This window comes from Megalobrama amblycephala, linkage group LG3 (genome assembly GCF_018812025.1).
Source record: "Megalobrama amblycephala isolate DHTTF-2021 linkage group LG3, ASM1881202v1, whole genome shotgun sequence".
Classification (NCBI taxonomy): Eukaryota; Metazoa; Chordata; class Actinopteri; order Cypriniformes; family Xenocyprididae; genus Megalobrama; species Megalobrama amblycephala.
Genome location: NC_063046.1, coordinates 32,221,238 through 32,243,719, shown reverse-complemented (window position 1 = coordinate 32,243,719; position 22,482 = coordinate 32,221,238). Strand labels below are relative to the sequence as shown.

Below are 22,482 nucleotides of genomic sequence, written 5' to 3'. Positions count from 1 at the left end.
CTAAATGTGATCTGATTGATTTATTATTCTAGGTTAAAGTTAATTTCAGGATGACATTAAATTAATATTATTTAATCTATTATGAACATACATGAATTAACAATGAATGGTAGTATATTTATACATTAACCTAAAAAAGTTGTTTGATTCATGATACTTAATATGGTAACAGATGTTTTTAATAAATTGAAACTTACTGTAAAGTTTTATTTCTTTTTTTAATTAGGGTTTCCAAGCCATTTTTATCAGAACCATGATGATCCCACATGGCATGTTCCACTTGTAAAAGACACAAGGGATTTACACTTTATTTACATGCCAGTTTAGCTGGCACACATACCGTATGTGTTTGTGCTTTATTAGCTTCAGGTACTGAAAGAATTGTGTTACGTTTCTAGCACTGATGAGATACAGATTTTTGTAAGATATAGAGATACTGGATACTTGTTAATTTGTCACGGCCTAAATCACTTTGCATTGTACTGTGAATTCATGTTTCTGAACTGTGAAAAGCTAAATATAGCATACATAATGTTTTCATATGCTTGTCACCTGATGCCCCTGTAGACAAAGTAGATTTGTTTTATGATGACGCCGAGTATCGCATACACCGCAAGTGTTATGTATTTCAAAATTAGATTGCCCCAAACCATAAAACAGCTGCTTGGAAAATAGGAATTCTTTGGAGAACACATAAAATAGAACAAATACATCCAAAATGAACCCACAAGCATCATGAAGACTGTATAAGAGACATCAAGAACGAGAGAAATTGATTTCCTTTTCTTCAGCCAAGACTCATTAAAATAAATGGCAGGATCAAAAAGCCAAGTTTGATTAAAGTCACACTTTGATGTAGTCATTTGCCACCTGTGGATGTGTGTCCCTACCCAAGAGGTTCAGGAGACAATTGGGAGAGCGGCAAGAAAGCTGGCATTTCTCTTTGAAGCACATCTGTACTGACCACATCCCCAAAGTAAGCCTATTTTCTTCCATCACTGTCACTGTCAGGTGTGAATACTTAAGGACATTTTCAGCTGCTGGACTTTTTTGTTCTTATTACCCATTTGCAGAGTTTACAGCATGCCAGAGACTCTCAGGAGAATGAGCTTATTCCTTAAATGTCAAAATGTCCTATGTCGAAATCGCCTCTACTGCACTACTGACATCCTTAATGTCATTCATCAGATTTCTGTTCCCTGCATTATTTAAAAGAGAGAGACACTGAGAAAAAAGAAAAAAAGAGATTCTCAGTAGAGGCTGCCCTCTACTGCAGGGCCACTCTGAGTTTTGAGGATATCACTGTTGCAGCAGAGGACCATTAAATTAAGCTCTTAAATTAAACTCTACTTAAAACTTTCAAGAACAAACTGTGCATTACAGCAAACTTGAGATCATGGCTGAATAGTGAGACAATGCCTGTGGTCTTTTGGTTCTTTTGTGATTCTATGGGGTCAAAAGTGCATATTTATGCTTTGAGGACATTTGCATGCTTGGCATCTTTGAGAACCACCTTCCTGTAGTTTAGCTCCAACCTGCTCCGACACACCTGTCTGGAAGTTTCGAGAATGTGTTCCACTTTTAAACGCACATTCAAGCACTTTCCCTCAAGTGAATCCCTGCAGTGCGTTGAAGTGCGTTCCACTTCGTCAAGTGGATGAGGGTAGTTTATGTGGACAGACCCCCGACCCCTCTGAATGAGAGATCAAGTCTACTCATATATTTATTCAGGCAGCTCCGTATACCACAATACAAAACAATAGTGATGTCACAGCAGATCAGGCTTAATTTACCCCCACCCCACACGATGTTTGGGTTAAATGTTTGCAAACCTGCTGGGTGGGTTAATTTAACTCAACTATTGTTTAAAAATTGCTGTATTTCTTGCTTAAAATGAACCCAAAATATGTTGGAAATTAACATGTATTAATATGTTTAATAAATAAACATTTATTTATAAGTTTAATGAATAATAATTTACTGTTTTTTTTTTTCTTTTCTAGGCTTGATTGTGTTTATGGGGCACAGTTTAACATGTCTTAATGATTTGTTTTTTTAAAAAACGCTGTATTTTTTCATACATTTTACCTTTATTCTACACTGCTGTTTCCATTGTTATTTGAGCGGCTGGTTTGACTTCCTGATTCTGTATTACCACTCCCTCCGAAATACGCAATGTGCTCAGATTGGTTAGCTGGCCCAATGTATTGTGATTCGCTGAAGTGTCCAGAAACACCACACCATGTGCTTCAGTGGAAATGTAGATAATGGCGTCTATATTATCAAATTGAGCCCGTTGAGGTTTTGAGTTTGTTGGCGTTTGTTGGAGAAGTATGCAATAGAATTTAGCTAACTGGCTAGTGAAGCAAAACCGCGTTGGTCTTTGTTTACGTCCTTGATGCAACCAAAAAATAGCAACATAATATTTTTAAAAGACATGTACAAACAATAAAACATCCAGGTTGGGGCCAATGTTCCCTCTAATTTTTTTTTTTTTTTTTTCGCTGAGCAAAACTTTTCTCTGTTGAGCACACATTTTGTAGCCTGGTAATACCAGACTCTGCTACTTCACTTTGCTTCGTAGACAGAGTCTGGAATGGCATAATAGAGAAGTGTTTTCTCTCTCGCTAGGGGACGCTTGTCTGAAGTTTAAAATCATTGGTTACCCGTAAGCCAATCAGATACGTTTAGTTATGACGTATGTTATCCGCCTGTACAGCCGCATCGAAGCACAGACATCATGCATCAAACTCAAATCTATGATTTAACTTCCACTGTAAACCTGTTGTAAACACATGATGATGTGAGCGAAATACCGGAGTGAACATGGCTGTAAACGACTTTTGCAGATTATGCGAAGTTAATGCATCCCGAAGTTTGCATCCCGTGTCTCGTTTCCCATTTCCGCGGTCGTTTCGGTTTTCGATTTCTCTAACCTACAATGTAAAACTCGGCGCTTAGCATCTACGTCACGGCTCTCAGCCCGCCCTCTGTTCGTTGATTGGCCCGGCTGTTTCCAGACCGGTGGCAAACACAAAGCTCTGACGCTGTATCAGACTGAGTACAGAAGCGAAATGAAATTGAGCGGAAGTAGGAAGTCTGACGTAGTCAGGCTACACATTTTGGCCACCTGAGCAAAAACATACTTTATATCAGACCTGTACAATGAACATAAACACACACAAAAAAAATGGTTTTATCATACATCTGTAACATTTAACTTTAATGTGCCGTTTCTATTTTATTTGACCGTTGATGTAACTTAGTGATTTATTAAATAATATGTGTGAAAACAAGCAGTTCAGTCACTAAATTAAGCACATTTTAGGTAACCTGAGTTTTTTTCACATTGCTGTATTAACTGTACCAGTCTTTACCAAGAAATTTTATTAAAAAATAATTTCTGTCCTCCTGCAGGACAGTTCAATTCTTTATAATAATATAATATGAGCAGTTACAATGATGGACAACCATAATGTGTTTTTGTACAGTTAATTATTAGCAACAGACAGTGTTAAACCATCAAAATTACATGTTTACTGCTTATGAATTTCCCAGATTTTATATACCAGGAGGTTACGATTTTTTATGGCAAGGAGCCCTAAACAATCCCCTTGTGAGATAATTTTTTTATTAGGCTTACATTATAATATAATAAAATATAATATAATATTTAAGTATTTAAACTGATATACAGTATTATATCAGTTTAAATGCTTCCATTTGTTTTAATATATTATATAGTGAAAACAAACTGAAGCATTTAAACAGATCTGATAGCTAAATATTTTTAAGAAAAGTGAACGTTAACTTTATCTAAACATCCCTGAAACCCACACCACCACACACACAAATCTATTTAAATTGAGGTATATCACTTATGTATTTTGAGTTTGCAAGCTACACCTATGGTGGGTGTGTGATTGTAAATGTCTCAGAGTTTTGTTAGCATTCTGTGCCCATCATCCGTTATTTCCACCACTTAAAACAACCCAGTCGCTGGTTTTGGTCCATTTTCAACCCAACTTGGGTTGTTTTTAACCCAGCATTTTTAGAGTGTGGGTACTGGAGCAAAGCCATTTGAGAACCAACTGTAACAAATCATGCAGGTTTAAAGACCCACTGTGGTGAAAATCAAGTTTTTAATGTTGTTATGTATGTGGTGTTTTTAATGTACAAATTTATTAGTCAACACCATTGATAAGTATTTTCTCCTTAAAACTGCAGTGAACCAAAGACAGTCTCAAAAACGCAGTTTTCGAAATCGCCCCTGTTCTCATTATTAACTGCTGCGAAGCAGGGGGGTCTCGAGAAGCCAGGTTATCCCGATATATTTTTCTGTTAATATGAAAAATCGGAATATTTAGCAATATAGTGGATTAATTATGTACATAATGTATATTACGATGTCATGATGAACTTCCCCCACTGACATTCCAAGTTGTTCAAAGCGTTTCTAAGGATGCTGATTTTTAGAAGTCAGCTGTCTGACTATGAGGTGGTGCATGGGAACATAGTTTGTGTAACATTAGCAAAACATTATTAGCTGTTTGATAATGTAGTCAAGCCAACGGCTAATCATATCAATTACCGATATGTGTCCGACGTAGAGAGCAATACTAAAATGCATTACCATTCTTATACATCGATTTGTAGATGAGCCTGTATAATTCACTCTTCCACTCTTCTGAATCAGTTTCTGGTTCAAACATATATGGCTGAATTACACCAGTATTTCCACTTGCCAAGTTGGCCGAGTGGATGAGGTCCGCTGTGTGATTCAGCTGGTGTGATTGAATGGAGGTGGGGACTAATATGCATATTCATGTTTCCATGTATACTAAATGAAACAAGGGTGTAGAGTTACACTTAAGCCATTTTAAGGCATGGTGAAATTATTTTCACAGGAAAAAAAACAACATTTTAATATGTCATTTTGGTGATCAAAGACGAGTTTTAAGGGATACAATTATTGACTACAAGGGGACTTAAAGGCTATAGCAGGTCACGTCCAAATGTCATGTTTCCATAGAAAATACGTCAAGTTTCATGGGCTCTTGAGACCTTAAGCATATCTTGCCAGGTTAAAACAGGTCAATTCTGTGAACTAAATATGTCAAAAAGCATAAAGTTGGTCCATTAGTGAGATCTCCTTAGGAATTAATATTTGCTCTGCAACTCGCTGCATTGCACCCACAAAGTACTAATGCTTTTGTATGCAATTTTCATTCTTTTTTAGCTCTTATTGTCTGTCTGCTTCAAAAAAGCAGCTTGTTCAGAGAATCCATAGAGCGAATCTTATTTCAAAAAGCCACTTTGGAACTGGCAATGCTGTAACGCACAGCCCTGTAATGTGTAGTGATAATTCTATCACAAGAACATTGACTGGTGCCATATACCACACACCAGCTCATCTAATAAGTCACACCATTGCCAGCTCTGCGTTGGTGTTCCACTGGAAGATTAGAGCATTAACAAAACGTCTAGGACAGATCCACAACGGATCACACACACGCACACTCCCTCTCCCACATCGTGCCTTGATCTGGTTGTACTGTGCAGAGATAAATCCCTCACGCACGTAGGGTCGGTTCTGCCGCTCTTCGTCTTCCTCCTCTGCCCTTTCGCTCACAGGAATATTGAAGCTCCTCTTCAGTCTGTTTGTGCCGCTCAACAACCCCTGTGCCTCGTGCTCCACATCACCCTTCCCCTCCACCCCATCGAATCTGCATTTGATTATTCCCCCTCACCCCACCACCAGTAATCTCGCTCGTCTCCCTACCTGCCGCGCCACCGCCTCTCGCTTATTGTTTAGTATAATGGTGTGGGAACTTACAAGGATTTACACCTGATTATATCCCGCAGGGCAAATCCCCCATAGACTGACCTTGCAGTTCACTACTGCGATTGGCTAAGCAGACTCAGCCCATTCGGCCAAATTCCTCATCTCTCTCTCTCGTTCTGTGTCTCCGGCTCTTTCTCACTCTCTCTCCATTGGCTGTTGTTTATCCACCCTGCCTGTTTACCTCCATGAGTCATCCATTTGTCACATTGCAGCTCCCGGTTGCTTTTGACGAACGCTGCCTTTTGCATAAAAGCCCAGCATTAATCGCCATGTTCTGACAGGATGACAGAGAGGTAGAGACAGGTTTCACAAAGGTATACTAAAATTTCTGTGTCAACCCCCCACCCCCCATGCCGGCATCCCTCCGTTCCTGCTCCTGTTTCCTGCTGCAGTCGGTCTGATGAAAGGAGAATTGAATTTCATTAGTTACATTGTCCCCTGTTTTGAGCTTTGTGCTGTTTCTTTTTTCCTCCCCCCTCCTTCTCACTCCTTATCCCTCTCTGCCTGTCAGTCTTAGGTTTTCTCCCCCCTCCCTCGCTCCCTCCGTCTCCTCCATCTCTCCATCTCAATGCGCCACAGCTCCTCCCTCCACCTTGCACAGCTTCGACTCCTCCCTCTCCATCTTTCTTCCCTCACTCGCGCTCGCGCTCTCGCTCTGCTGGGTATGGCATGTATGTGAGCGGGTGCACTCCTGTTTACATGCATGCCTGCATCTGGGACAGACTCATGTATTCTGTGGACTGTAGCTGCTCGTGCTCCACACTCTGAGAATTTTCTGGACCCCTGGCTTGCTTTGAGGAATTGTTTGCCGTTTTTGTTTTTCCTCTCACTCATGAAATTCTTCAAAGGCCTCCTGTGTGCCACCCTGCCACTCTGGAGAGATTCGGATCCAAGCTGCACTCCGGCAGGATGGAATTGCCAAATTTAGACTCCACCGCATGACGTTTCTGGTAAGAGCAGTTTGCATTCAGTGCCAGATAAGCGTTTCGAGAACTCTGAGATTCTGCAAAGGGCTGAAAGGGGGAGATGAGACTGGGGTTTTCAGGGGGAAATGTGTGTCCGAGAGGGATAGTGCACAGGCTCAGGAGAGAAAGATGCTGAATAATGCTTCTTAACCGGACACGGGACCAAATACTGTGGACTGTCAGTGCACAGGGAGGGGGTCATTTGCCAAAAATGAATATCTGGCCATGTAAGCATTCATGAATATTTTCACCTGCACTATGTTTCTAAAAAAATCTCAATCCATCCCCCAGGTTATGATAAATGTTGTCTATAGTGCACGCTTGAATGTATGTGAGACTTCTGAGTGTATTTTTGGTGCTGTTGTCATGGTTTATGGCTTAAGGCTCTTTATTTTGCAAGATGCATTATGAAAGAAAATAATGTATTGCTTTCAACGCGTTTGAGTCTTTAATTCACAGACCTCATTATAGAGCCTCTTTTCTCTCTCTCTCTCTCTCTCTCTCTCTCTCTCTCACTTCCTCTCTCTCTCACACTTTCTTTCTCTGTCACACACACACACACACTCATTTTCTCTTTCTTGCTCTCCTTTCCCCTCTCTCGTTGTTTTACTGCTTGGAAGCAACTTCCTCCGCAGCTAATGTGGCGTTTAAAGGAATAACAACATTATACTTCATTTCTTAATCTTGGCAAGCTGTCAAAAATACATTAAGAGGAGACTTACTGGATACATCAAAGATTCATACTCATACATTCATCTCAGTGTTCTCATTGGTACATCCTTTACAGCTGTCAGATCCCTCTATCTATAGTTTCTTATATAAATTTGCATTGTCTGTTCACATCTATAAAAAAACAACATGAAATTTTATATTATTTGCCATCACATATAGAGGCCAAAAATGTTCGCACAAGGTGTGAGCCGATTCTCAGATTCAAATCCAAGACACCATGTGCTCTCCAAAAACCTCCTCCTCCTGTTTTTTTTTTTTTTTTTTTTCCCTCCCTGGGAAACTCAGGGTTATCAATCAAAACACGATGCATCTGCAATATGCACATAGGCTTGTGTTGGATAGGAAGACTGGAACATGAAACAACTGCATGGCAACAGTATCCTGGCCACATTCTGAAGATGCTGTAGCTGCCAGCTGAGAAATCCAGGCCAAAACAGAGCAATGGCTAAAAATTCAGCACTGAATAGTGATACGAATAAGACAGCCTATACATTGAGATGTGTTTCAGTATTCTGGTGACTGTGTTAAAAGGCAATCTCCTCATCGAGCAGATTCTCAGTTGGTGGTAATAGCCATTATGATAATGCTGCAGTCTGATAACAAACAGCAGATGAAACAAGATAAGGCAGTGCTACAGGAGAACTGCATCACCTCACGCTCTTGTGCCATGCGTTCACACATAGATTAGAGCCTGTGACTGTCAGCCCTCGTGTTTTCACAGCTTTTGTGAATGATGCAGCCCAGGCAGTAAAAATGGGCTAAAATCCCAAAAATCATTGAAATTCATATCCTTTCCGATTGCGAACCCACCGCATCCCTCTCTGCTTCCCTATTCATTCTCTTCTATAAGCTTTTTTAAGCAGTCAGTGAGGGCCTGCTTTCGGCCGTGGCATAGATAGACAGACCGGCCGTGCATTTGTCCTTATTGTGAAGGGATGCAAGAATCGGACGCCATCAGCGCAGCAGCTCTTTTCTGTCACACAAAATGAGGGACTATTGAAATAGGGCTGTACATAGCGGGAAAGCCAGCAAGGGGCTGCTGTGAGAGGCGACCGAGTGGCATATCAGACAGCGCACACTCACTCCAGCCTCCCACAAATGTATTCAGAAGGTCACAGAGTCGCTTCACTGCAGCAGACTCACCCATTAAAATTTAATCATAACAGCTTTATGTAAAAAGTAAAAAATATGAGACCGGGCCCATGCCTTACTTTATTGCCACCCCGTTTCTAAGGGTTACGTACGCGTGTGAATGAAAATGATCTTTATGTGTTTGAAGCAATGCTATCTGTCATTTTGCGGAAGTTGGCATCCTATCTCCACCGATCATCTGGGTGGCTGCTGATGGCAAAATTTGCGCCTTGTGAAAGACGAGAAGAAGATATCATTGATTGTATCGGAGTAATCAAATTATTAGCCTTGGATGGAGTGCTGGTCAGATGAACAATGCTAGCATAATTCAGGAAGCTCGAAAGTGATTATCCCGTGGCTAATTTCGTGAGATAAGCTCCTTCCTAATAGAACCATTGATAAAGAACTCAGAGGAGCTCGGCTTGAGCTAGATTGCTTTTGGGATTACGGGTGTCCTATATTCTCTCCACATTTTCTCTCTTCTTTTGTTTCAATTAAACCCAAAACAAAGAGCCCTGTGTTTAAAAGAGGAAGAGTGGTTGGAGTAATTACCAGCTTTGCCTGCTGGTAGCGGTGAATTTAAAGTGAATCTCAAGAGCGTTAATGAGGAATGAAAAACACTTTATGGAATTATTATTAACCGTTGCCGGAAAGCTGAGGGGAGGACTGACATGGGACTGGGCCCAATTAGACTTCACACCATGACAAGGAACCAGACAGCAGCCATAGCTTTGGAAATTTAGCCAGACCTTGGGCTGAAATAACCTATATAATGTTTCAGCAGACTGACGAGTGGGCACATGCATGATGCCGCTTACAAGGAATAGGTGTGTTTTATCGTGAAGTGTAAGAGACAGAAACAAAGTGCATCTGTTTCATTACCAGCCCTTTATTTAAACTGCAACCATCACATATTGCTCCATCGGCAGTTAGTCAGAAGACCAATATTCAGATGACAGGTCATAACTAACTTCAATCTCAACCATGCTTGGAGTTGAAACATTCATGTCGTTTACTCAATTTATGATGGCATGAAACTTCCAGGCCACCAGTCGGCACAAAGAAGGGTGTTTCTCTTGGTCTGAACCATCTTTTCGATGGCGGTTTTCATTTTTGCTTCAGATTTAAATGCTTTTAGAGTACAAGCGTGGCAAGCTGTGAGGAGAAGTCATTGTGAATATGTACAGTATTCAGACGCTCAGACGACTTGTTTCAGCATGCTACTCAATTCCATATACAAACTGTCCATATTCCTCTCTATACAAAAGTTTCGCTTTGACGGTTTAGTCATACCTTTTATTTGAATGGTATAAATTTCAGCGCAGTGCTTGACATTTTTGCTTCAATAAATCTAGAGTACTCTATGTTTCGACATCAAGGTTCATGTTACTTTTTCCTTTACTGGAATGTAGCTTTCCAAACCTTGGGCTTTGATCTAAATCTTACTGTCATCAAAAAACAAGATCAAAAGAGAGGAGTCAAATGGAAGCAAACAGTTGGAAGATGCATCTCTGCTTTGAATGCTGAATCCATAGGCTTAAAACCCAAGCTGATTTGGTATACAAAGTTGTTTGTGGGGGGTAGGAAGAAGACAAATGTGAGGGGCAAGCAGGGCTGATTATTGATTTGGCTCAGGTCCTCACTGATTAAGTGCTGTTGTAAATACCGATGAAGACACCTGCTTATGTTGTGATGAATGGTAGCGACTTGATTTGCCACTCACAACTTAATGACTTAACGCTATTTTCAGTGTCCTACCATCCAGAAGTTTTTGTAAACAAAGTGTCTCTTTTTCCACTCCGCTTTGGATTATATGCTAGTCCGTTATGTTATAGGTACAACAGATAAGCAAACCAGATATAAACGAATACGTTTTAGCAGTCAATTCCTCTCTGCAGACCGCACAAAGGTCCTGTAGAACTTCAGCAAGTGAATGTGACTCCAACTGTCACAACTGTATCTATAAAACATTTCTTTACATAAAAGTTTTAAACGATCAGGGTATAAATGAATTGAACATTACAGACACAGAGTGAGTGGGTCACCCGTGCCATTTCACAACCAGATTGCATGAGAGCGGACAACTAATTACCAGCAATTTAGCAGATAACTATTTATGTATTGGGAATATTTAGATAGCTGTTAACCACTGATTTGCTTCATACTGTGAAATGTGTGCAGTGTGATGCCAGAGAGGGAGAAAAAGAGAGAGCGACAGGCAGAAGGAAAGGGATGATGAATAAATAGATTGGAAGAAGGAACAAAATGAACTCCCTCAGGCCAGTATAGCCAATTAGTTGCTGCACTCTATATTCGCTTTACTTTCAACTCACAGTAGCTTTCTATTAGACTGTTGTGCCTATTATAAAACATTATGCTTAGTGGTATCATTTGCCAGCACAAATGAATCATTATTTAAATCTTTCTCTCTGAAAGAATGTAATAACAATTAAAGCAAAATTAAACATTTTTTAAATGTTCTTCCAAATAGTTTTTACTTGTGGCTCACATCAGACCGTCCTCAAAACGCAACTTATTTTCATTATTTCTCTCTCGTGTTTTTTTCTTCCTGCGTTTGTATTTATGCATTTCAAATGAGTAGAAATATGATTACAGTCTGGTCTTTTTATAATTTATGAATCATGAATTTTAATTTAACCAGATTTAAAATGTCTAAAGATTTTTTAATGCAGTAAAACAGCAACCTGACTCACAATGTTTAATCTGTTTTCTCTCAATATTGTACAATAAATATTCTACTCAATGATGAATCACCCCACCATTAGCAAATTATTCCTTCTTTGATATAGTACTGTGTTAATAGAAAGCACAAAAACCCTGCTGTTTACTGTAAATGTTTTTTTCTCCCCCAAAGTATAACTCTCTGTAGATCAAAACAAGTTATTAATTACTATGTAAAACATGTTTCATAATTGTTTTATCTAAACTGGAAGGTAAATCCCTGACCGAAACACTCGTTTGCGTTTAACGTACATTGTGAGAACACAGTGCCAATTGGAAAACACACTGAATGTGTCTTTTGTCATTTTGAACTCTTATTTGGGCCTATATTGACTATGGTCCTGTTTACACTTGGTATTAAAGGTCCCGTTTTTCGTGGTTTTTTGAAGCTTTGATTGTGTTTATAGTGTGCAATATAACATGTGTTCATGTTTCGCGTGTAAAAAAACACAGTATTTTTCACATAATTTACTTATCTGTATACCGCTGTTTCCACTGTCATAAAAACGGGCTGATGACTTCCTTGTTCTATGAAGTCCCTCCTTCAGAAATACGTAACGAGTTCTGATTGTGCCAGCGGTTCCTGTGTTGTGATTCGACAGCAGCTTAGCGAACCTTGCCCGGAAAGGTCACGCCTCTTACCATAATGTGGAGATGCACGCGCTCAGTGTTATTGTAAACGTGCTGCACATAGTTTTACATGTGGATTATAATTTTCGGGAACCGAGTTAAACATAAATTGTAACCATTGATCTCTAAGTACAGCGTCCTTGGGAAGGCCAAACAAAGGTGATTGGACTGCGGGATGAAAATAACAGCGTTTCGACGACATGGCGACAAACACACTCTACAAACGCAACTCTTGCTCTTCTCCGTGGGAGCGCAACAAGACCACGCCCCCTTTTTTTGTGTATTCCTGTGGGCGGAGGTTAGTCAAAAAACTGTTTTAGTGACGTCATTAAAGAAGGAAGTAGAGGGATGTAGTCCAAACTGGCCGTTCGATGTAGGCGACTTCTGTTAAATAAAATATCTCGCTTGGCATTGAACTTTGAGCTTTAAAATTTTACAGATTTTATTTATACTCTAACAACAACATTACACACTAACTAAAGTTTAAAACATGGGATCACGAAGAACGGGACCTTTAAAGGTGCTAAAGAGGATGTTTTGTTTTATACATTTTTGCAATATTACTTGAAACTGTCTTTACTAACTGATAAAAGACTATTTATTAGGTGCACTGAAAGGAATAATATTAATATACATCATCTGTGCACGAGGTAGGCCTTAAAAACATCAGCCAATCGTTTACGTGATCATCGCGTAAACGATTGGCCCTCTGGCTTGTCAATCACTGCCATGACGTTCCTTGTGAGAGACGTGCGCGGCTGCGCGCTCCAGTAACTTTCCACACTCTACAGGCGCCGCATGCAATGTTTTTGTCAGGAGACAGGAGTAACAACTGCAGATTATGAGTTACCTGCGGTGAGTCCGACATAATGAATCCACTAACACAACACAGCGAATGTCGGTGGTAAACACTCGTGTTCCAATACTCTTGCACGAGTTTTGGGAGGCGTTCCCTCGAAATGAGCTGTGAAGGAGGGGGGTTGTTCTTACGCATGTGCTAATTTCAAAAACTCAGTAACAGTCTTTGGTTTCTCAGTCGACGAAAAGATCCTCTTTAGCACCTTTAAGATGCATTTTGGTTGATCGGATCACAAGTGGATGACGCTTGTCTACTTGTGACCACTTTGAAACGCATATAGATTGTTTTTGTAACGTAGAGGCCCATGTGGTCGAATGTGTTTAAACAGCAAAAAAAGACTGTCTGTTCTCCGCCTACTGACTTAATGCATTAACATTATGGGAAGCGCGCTCGCCAGATGGGATTTAAACTTTGTTGATTTAAGACCAAAGTTTGGTTTCAAGACGAAAAACATACCAAGCACAATGTTCTCTTACCATTCCTTAGCACTCACTCACTGCATTTGCTGTGGTTTTGTGGCTTTCAGAGCAGAAGCGAAAGCTGCTGCTCTCCATATATGTTTTTCCATCATCTCCGGGTGCATTCATATGTAAATTGCGCAAGCTTATTTTGTCCATTCAAAAGATCTGAAAAAACCCATACATTTACCTGTCCATAAACCTTCCCCTACAAGAAATAAGGACAGAAGTGGTTGAAAGTGTACAGATTAAAACACCAGGTGTAAACGGTATACGTCTCCATGGTCTACTTGTGATCCAATCGACCAAAACGCATCTTAATTCCAGGGCCTATAAAACCCAAATAAATAGGGATCTGCAAGTGGGTCACTCCCAAGCTTTACTTATTTGTCTTGTTTGGTCAAGCTGAGGCTCACCGCCAAGGTCAAGAGTACGATGGTGAACAGGGAGAGAAAATAGAGACTGCGTAGATGGTCCGACGTGATATTTTTTCCTCAAGGTTATCGCCAGGATGAAACAGAGGGGACGGAGTGGGAGAGAGAGCAGGAAGATGGACCTTTGGGTTGAATTACATTTGTACATGAGTGGGAGAGACAGAATATCATCCAGTGAGCACTCAAACACATGAGTGGTGTAACATGAAAATATAAAATCAATTCAACTGATAGCCATCCTCTGTGGTTTCAGATGACAATGAATCTTGATATCGTCGTGACGGACGCGTTTGGTTTCGTCTGTGTAATTAGCCTTGAAATAAAGCGTCCATGAAAAACAATTGTTTTTCATTGACAAAGGTAAATACTCATATTTGCTAAGAGTTTCAACCTTAAACATTCATTTCTCTGTGATGGTCTCTAGCTTAAACAGATAAATGGCTTGGTTTTCCTACGTTGGAGGCAGAATTGATTTTGCCCTCTAGCTTGACAGATAGCCCTGAAAGTAACAAATAGCAAAGAAGAGGACAAATCTTTGAAGCGCAATGCTTATTAACTTCATGAGTGTTGGGAAGGTGCAGTAATCTAAAAGAGATCTAGGCCTCCATTAGTAGAGGAAGGAGGCATCAGTCGGAAGACACCTTGTGAAAAAGAGGCCTCGCTAATTCCTCCCACCTGCAGACATCAGATAATTGAAAAGCAAGGCTGCAGACCCTTTCATTATCAACTGGATATGGACTCGTCAATTAACTTGCTCATATTTTATTGACTGATTGAACTTGACTGTCTTCTGAATTGCTCCTGTTCAAACCCATGCCATGCTGAGTTTGAGATACAGTGGATGTTGCAATATGGCAAAATAGGGCATTACATTTGAGGGTCCCTTTCTCAGAGGAGCACTATATTAAAATATACTTGTGTTTGACACTTTATTTCTTCCCTTCGAGCTAGTGGGCAGAGTTGAATGGGTATGACCTTCCTATGTTACTGAGGGAAAAGAACAGAGGAGAAAATGTAATTTCCACCACAAAGATCTTAGGAGACCAACCCGCTTTAAACGGCACGCAGCCTGTCGTGTGACTGAATGTCGGGTAGTAATTATTAAACAAAGAGAATGCTTAGCGCTGTTCTAAAATGGGAATGTTGATGCATGCTCAATATATCATGCTTTTAATGTAAACAGCTGCATTTAAATTGCTTCTTAAGGGAACAGTAAATTTATAACAACAGAGATGGCCTTTTAATAGTGAGGTGCATGCTTGTTACAGAACTGGCTCGACTTTAAGAATCAAATACAAGTGCACTACTCCCTTTTCCCATATGCAGAATGGCTCTCATTGACTACTGTATATTTCTTCAAATCAATCAGGCTAAAGGCGCACATTTCTGTCTGAATATATTGCACGCTAGGAACCGCTGGTTACACTAAAGTGCCCTGAGGTAGATATGCCTTTAAAGACACAATTCTCTACATGGAAATTCATGCAGGGTGTTGACTAATAAGATGAGCTATTGACCATGTGAGCGAGTTCACTATATTGAGAATTACTCCGTCAATGCAATATTCTGGCAGTGCAACAGAGAGGAGTTTTTTCCTTCTTCATACATTATTCATAGTTGCCTGACAGACTTTGATTTGTATGTTTACAGAATGGGGGCTTCCTGAGCGATGATTTAATCTTTTAATTGGATAATAAATCCAACACTTTGTGTAGTGGCTTTTCAATTGCCATCAGTTGACCACTGAGGCCAAATTAGTTTTAAAGCATTTGCATACCTTAGCATTTGGGCTAAAACAAAGGTTAGAGTGATTAGGAACAAAGATGGAAGTGTGTGTGTGTTTGTGTGTGTGTGTGCGTGTGTCACACAATCCATAATTTCAATTTGGAAAAAAAAAAAAGAAAAACATTTTTGGTACATGTTGATTAGGCTTTTTGTTTTTTTCTTTTTTATTTAAATCATCATCATTTTCAGTTCACCCATTGGCAAGCATTTGCAAATTGCAGGCCAAGAAATAACGGCACAAATGTTTTCAGTGCGCTTTTCATCAGTTGTAAAACAGGTACACATTTCTGCCCATGAGCAGAGCTATTTTCTTCCTGTGGGAGTACTATGTGACAACCACAACAGTGAACAAAATACAAAATTTTGATATTGGAAGCAACGGCCATGTTTAATTAGGAAAACTGTGATCACACCATAGAGACCTACTGTAATTTTATAGTGATTTCCATCTGCTTTTGTTTGCTTTTTAAAATTACTAAGCAAATTTGTCAATAATTTTAATGAGGCAGTACCTTTGACCTGTTCTCTCCTCTGACAAATCCCCCCAATTATAGTTAAAGGTCAAAGGTTTGGCAGATATTCGGGAGACATGCAAATTGAACAGAAATTTGCATCGCAGGATATGTCACACATAATAACCATTCAAATAACCCTGTTATGCCTCCGGAGGCTTGATGCCTGCTCAGTCGGGGAAGATCGTGATAGATTTAGCGTGATTAAAACATCCCGTTCTTGGCAGCTCTGTTTACGTCATGACCTTCACCCTTACACCTCTTCATGCCACACTAGTCGTTTAATCGATGTAGTAATTCTCTCACAGTAGCCTGATCGCTCTGCTCCCTGACTGTATGCAGATCACACTCGATAGATGAACGAGGGATAAGCACCCTTGACAGTAACGCTCCTTTTGATCTTGTTGAGGAGCACTAATATGGAATTGATATCATTGAAACTACTCACCTAATTTCAAACCAGAACTCAAAAGAATCTTTGGTCACACCTGACAACACTCAGAGATGGAATCAGCAAATCTATGCATTAAATCTATGCATCTATGCCTCTTTCTGCAGGCAGTTTCATTCGATCAAACTAGTCTGGCCTAAGCCACTTCACAGTGCTGTCAGTTGTGTTGTAGTTTTCTCTCAGAGAACACTCTTTCTGCATCTTGTAGTTTTCAAAGTGCCATGATAATAGCTACCCTTGAGATATTCTATTGCGAACGTGCAAATACAAGTTGGCTATACATAAGCCCCCGGTTTCACAAAATGTTTTCCTAGTCCCAGACTAAAATGCCAGTTTGATGTGTTTTAACTGAAAGCAACATGCACTGACATGTCTTACACAACCCGATCTCACAACAATTTGTATGTATTTTATGAGGTGGCTAATTCGTACAAATTCGTACGACCTCACTTGTACTATTTCATATAGGTTTTTTACCAAATCGTACGTATTTTACGAGTTGCAAATTCATATGAATTCGAACAAATGACCTACCCCTAACCCCGCCCCTAAACCTACCCATTACTGGGGTTAAGACAAATCATATGAATTTGTACAAGTGAGGTTATACGAATCCGTACGAAATAGCCACCTCGTAAAATACGTACGAATTGGTCGTGAGATAGCGTTGGTCTTACAATATGTCAGTGCCATTGTTTTGTCTCAAGATGCACACCAGTAATGTTTTTCTAAGGCACGTTTATAAAAGTGTATAAAAAATGTCTTAATTGAACTAAGGCCTAATCCTGGCTTAATCAAATCCCTGTCTGTGAAACCAGGCCAACATTTTCTATTCATAAAATATACACTCTACTGTTGAATCTACATACAGTAGTATCATACAGCTTCCATTGAGTTTGCATAACTGTATTGGAATTTACTAAAGCAAGAAGTATTTAATTCTGGGTCACTTTCACTTCCTTTACAAATGGGAGCTACTTAAAGTTTACCTAATTAATTATTAAAGCTGGCCTGTCTACTTAACATGATTTGTATTTGACTAGTCCAATTAGCAACCTCCTGCCTCATCGAATGCAACTCATGTGTCATTTTGGCAAGTTCTGTGTGTCTTGTGTTCCTTCATGTCAATATTTCACGAGCCTCTTCACAAGCCCTAAACCAAGATCTCCATCATTCTGAAGCACATAGCTGAAAGAAGCTATGAGATTGAGACTGAGTTTACTTAATCAATTTGGGAAGCAATGTTTGAAGGCTCAGAGGTTTAGAAGGCTTACTATTTTGCACAGTAAAATTTGGAATTTTGGATTTGGAGTTGATTTGGATTTAACCTGTTAAGAACCGAATTGTGGTCCCCAGGCCACACTTCAGTTCTACTCTAAATGCAGTCATTAATCATGTTCAAAAGAAAGAAAAAAAAAAAATCAGATTACCATGTATTAAGGTAAAATGTCCATAACAATAGATATTTGGTTCAAAGACCAGATAATAATACATATTATTTTTTAAAATGGCAAATAAATCGTTCTAGATTCATGTTACTGATTTATGTCCCTTGCTGTATTTTTTTTTTTTTTTATAGTATACACTAATGGTATACCATCTGCTATTTATGTATGCCATGCTTCATTTTAAAGGAATATTTAATTATTGTTTCTTTTTATTTAAATTGTAAATAAAAGTTAGTACGCTTAAATCATTACTAATTTATGGTGGTACAAACCATTATTGAAAATGTATTTTCAGTGCAAAAAAAGAAAGTACCACTGGCCATCAAAAGGATGGAAACTACAAATTACATGTCCAAGATATTTTTAAAATAAATAAAAAGGCTAGTTCTGTGGCTATGCTTCTCTATGGTCCAGTGCTGTTTATGGTTGTTTTCTTTTTCTCATAGCGTCTTTTACTTTTTAATGTCTCTGTTATATCATTAATCAAAGCTCTGAGTTGCCTTTACACAGCATGTTCCAGTGCAGTAGTCTGTTACATTTTTTAAGCGTCAGCATTTTCTCCAACACCATCTCTTGCTATTTTAAGAACATGATTGTCTCTCAGCTCCTTTGCCTTTTTTCTGTCTTGTGGAATGAATTTTGTCCATATTGTGACCCAATCTCTCTACCCTTTTTCTCAGCAGGTTACCATCAAAATGGTGGCCAGAGAGGCAAGTGGGCACAGCTACCTGGTGGCATGCTGGCAGCCCATTCTCATCCTGATGCTGGGTACCGTGCTGTCCGGCTCTGCCACTGGCTGCCCCTCTCGCTGTGAGTGCAGTGCCCAAGAGCGCTCGGTCGTGTGTCATCGCCGGAAGCTGATGGCCCTCCCCGAGGGAATTCCCATTGACACGAGGCTGTTAGATCTCAGCAAGAACCGTTTGAAAGCCATCAATCCTGAGGAATTTCTCAATTACCCACACCTAGAGGAGCTACAGCTTAATGAGAACACCATTTCCGTCATTGAACCAGGGGCCTTCAGCAACCTCCTTGGCTTGCGAACACTGGGACTACGCAACAACAAGCTGAAGTTGATTCAGCTGGGTGTTTTCACTGGCCTCAGTAACCTCACTCAGTTAGACATTAGTGAGAATAAAATTGTCATTTTGTTGGACAACGTGTTTCAAGACCTCTACAACCTGAAAGAGCTGGAGGTGGGGGACAACGACCTGGTGTTCATCTCTCACCGAGCTTTTCATGGCCTCAGCAGCCTAGAGCAGCTCACTATGGAAAGATGCAACCTGACCTCTGTGCCAACAGAGGCCTTCAGTCATCTGCACAACCTGATGACCCTCAGGCTGCGGCATCTGAACATCAACACCATTCGAGACTTTTCCTTCAGGAGGCTTTATCGACTCAAAGTCTTAGAGATAGCAAACTGGCCTCTTTTAGAAACCTTGACCGCGAAGTCCCTCCATGGACTCAACATCACAACCTTGAGCATCACAAACTGCAATCTCACTGCCGTCCCTTACGTGGCCATTCAGCACCTGGTGTACCTTCGATTTTTCAACCTGTCCTTCAATCCGATTGAGGTTGTGGAGGGCAACAAAATGCACAATTTGCTGAGGCTCCAGGCTTTTCACTTGGTTGGGGGCCGGCTAGTCAGCATCGAGCCTTATTCCTTCAGAGGACTCAACTACCTTCGTGTTCTCAATGTATCCAGCAATAAATTAAGCACTTTAGAAGAGTCTGCCTTTCACTCGGTCGGCAATCTGGAGACACTGGCTCTTCATGACAACCCCTTAGCATGCGACTGTCGTCTCCTCTGGGTCTTTCGCCGTCGATGGAGACTTAATTTCAACCGCCAGCAGCCATCTTGTGAAACACCAGAGTTTTTGCAGGGTAAAGAGTTCAAAGACTTCCCGGATGTTCTCCCGACAAATTATTTCACTTGTCAGAAATCTAAGATCCGAGATCACAAAGCCATTCATAGATTTGTGGATGAGGGGACCACTGTCCAATTCCCTTGCCAAGCAGATGGAGACCCCGTTCCCATGATTATATGGCAGTCTCCAAAAAAGCAATTCATCACAACTAAAAGCATTGGCCGGCTGTCGGTGTCTCCTGATGGCACCTTAGAGGTTAGATATGCCCAAATTCAAGACAATGGCACATACATGTGCATTGCCGTCAATGCAGGAGGTAACGACACCCGTTTGGCTCACCTACATGTTCATAGCTACTCTCCCAATTGGCCCCATCAACCTAATAAGACCTTTGCCTTCATTTCGAACCAGCCCAATGATAACAGTGCCAATGGAACTGGTGCGACGGATCCCTTTCCCTTTGATATGAAGACTCTCATAATCGCTACCACCATGGGGTTTATCTCTTTCTTGGGAGTGGTGTTGTTCTGTCTGGTGCTCTTGTTCCTCTGGAGTCGAGGGAAAGGCAATGCCAAGCCAAACATTGAGATTGAGTATGTGCCACGGAAAGTAGATGGAGAAAACAGCCCGACTGAGGGATCTCACAAGATCAGTATGAAGATGATTTAAAAGACTAATCACCATTGTGTGTGCATTAAGTGAATAGGTGTTCTTGAAAACAGACTTATGTTGAGGGAGGAATGAGGGCGTAATCTTTGCACCCCTACATAATTATGAAAAGAACAATGTTCTGACACAAGCCTTTTACATTTTTTTTTTACAGACTGTACAGATCAATCACACTGAGATTGTGTCCTTAAAGGGAAAGCAGACAAGTCATTTGAGGGTTTCAAAAATCTATGTACTTGTTTGGGTAAGTGTTGAAAAACATAGTCCTGTTGAAATTTGTGCGAAAGCCAGAATCCAGAGGACCGGTATAGATTTATACCCATCCTCTCGTCTCTTTTTCTGTACATAATGATTTTGATGTACACTGGGCAGTACAGTGGATGAATGGAGCCGATCAGAGGATATGGATTTGTCGAGCCTACTGGAGTGCATGTGCTATATCTAGATACATGCAAAGTGTATAGGTCTAATTAAATCACTGTAAATGTCCATTACCAACTCTTTATAAGAGATCAATTTGTTTTAAATGATTTATCGATTAGGCTTGACAATCATCAATATCTCAAAGGTCAAGTATTAATCATTAAATATGGTTTGATGGTGCGAATTCAGTTTTGACACCTTACATAGTATCATAAAGCCAGATGTAGCTTTGAATTTGAAGCCATTTGCTTTGACTGAACATGTGACAAAACTATTGGACCTGTGGTTGTACTCACACTAAACTACTATTCCATCAGACAGATCTCCTTAGTTTTTATTCACCTACTGGTGAAAAGTTTACAATTTTATTGATTTAGTCATCAAAATGTCATCAATTTGCCATACTATTATGCATTTTCTACCACTCTCACAAGGCAGGAGTTGCTCGGTGTAGGTAAATGTGTTCTACAACCCTTAAAACACTTACAGTGTTGTTTTTGGGACAATGGATGGCTGTAAAACATATTAAAATGACAAGCTTTTATACTTCAATGTCTTTGCTTATTTATTTTGCTCTGCTCTCTGAATTAAACCTTGAGAGCTGGTGAGGTAGGAAAATTGAGACACTGTGCAGCTAAGAAGGTGTGCAGCTAAAACCTTCGCTCTCCCTCACACACCATATTACTATTCAACATTTTCTGAAAAACATCTTTTCTCTGTAAATACTCATTTCAGTGTTAGTGGATTGAACACATAACATTACTGACAGTGGATTTGAAATGTTAAATCAACCTAAGATTATAGGTTGCTACCACTGATCTTTATAAATGACTGTGGTGAAGCCACCGGAAGTGTTCAAGCAGTTCCCTACTGGCAGTGGGCATCATTGAATTACAGCCAAAACCACCCGCTTTGCAGCGTATCAGTCATATGTGAATAGTTTTAAAATATATGTATGTATATTAATTGATACTTTGAACGTTATCTGTAATGTTTATGGTCTTTTCGGGCAGGACAAGTGATATATAGATCTCATTATTATGGGTGTGTCTACTGCACACTGCCTACACAGGTAACTGAACTAACACAAAATAGATTTCTTTATATACGCAATTATGCAGGAAATATTAAGCATGAACATATATCTGGGATTATTAGCAGAAATTGATTCGAATATACATTGAACATTACAATACATACAATCCCCTATTACTAACACTATATTATATTAAAAAGGTTTACCAGGCATCACTTTGCTTGGAGTGACAGTATAAATAAGCCTCATGTCTTTAAATCTATATGCAGTCAGCGTCATTTCTCTGAATAAGTTGTGAAGCGTGTATAGGCCTATCATTTCCTGATGTCTTTTTGTTGACTAACGTTCACTTCTCCTGGAAACCGTTAAAAGCTACAGGTCAGCTCAAATTCTATGGCTTTTTACTAGCATGACAGTTTGTATATGAACTAAGTCTTATTTGAATATATTGCTAAGCTAATTATTCATTTAACCAACGTTTAGTCTTTATCTTT

General features: G+C 39.9%; 1 protein-coding gene across 2 annotated transcripts; it reads left to right on the top strand.

Annotated features, from left to right (window-relative positions):
- Positions 1–6,470: 6,470 nt before the first annotated feature.
- Positions 6,471–21,489, top strand: lingo1b (leucine rich repeat and Ig domain containing 1b). 2 transcript variants are annotated; one of them, XM_048185193.1, is made up of 2 exons: positions 6,471–6,795; positions 18,676–21,489. In XM_048185193.1, exons 1-2 carry the CDS (start codon positions 6,784–6,786, stop codon positions 20,527–20,529), a joined length of 1,866 nt encoding a protein of 621 aa, XP_048041150.1. In that variant the 5' UTR covers positions 6,471–6,783; the 3' UTR covers positions 20,530–21,489. The 2 variants fall into 2 exon arrangements, with proteins under 2 accessions (XP_048041150.1, XP_048041149.1); XM_048185192.1 differs by having other exon boundaries at positions 18,673–21,489.
- Positions 21,490–22,482: the final 993 nt, after the last annotated feature.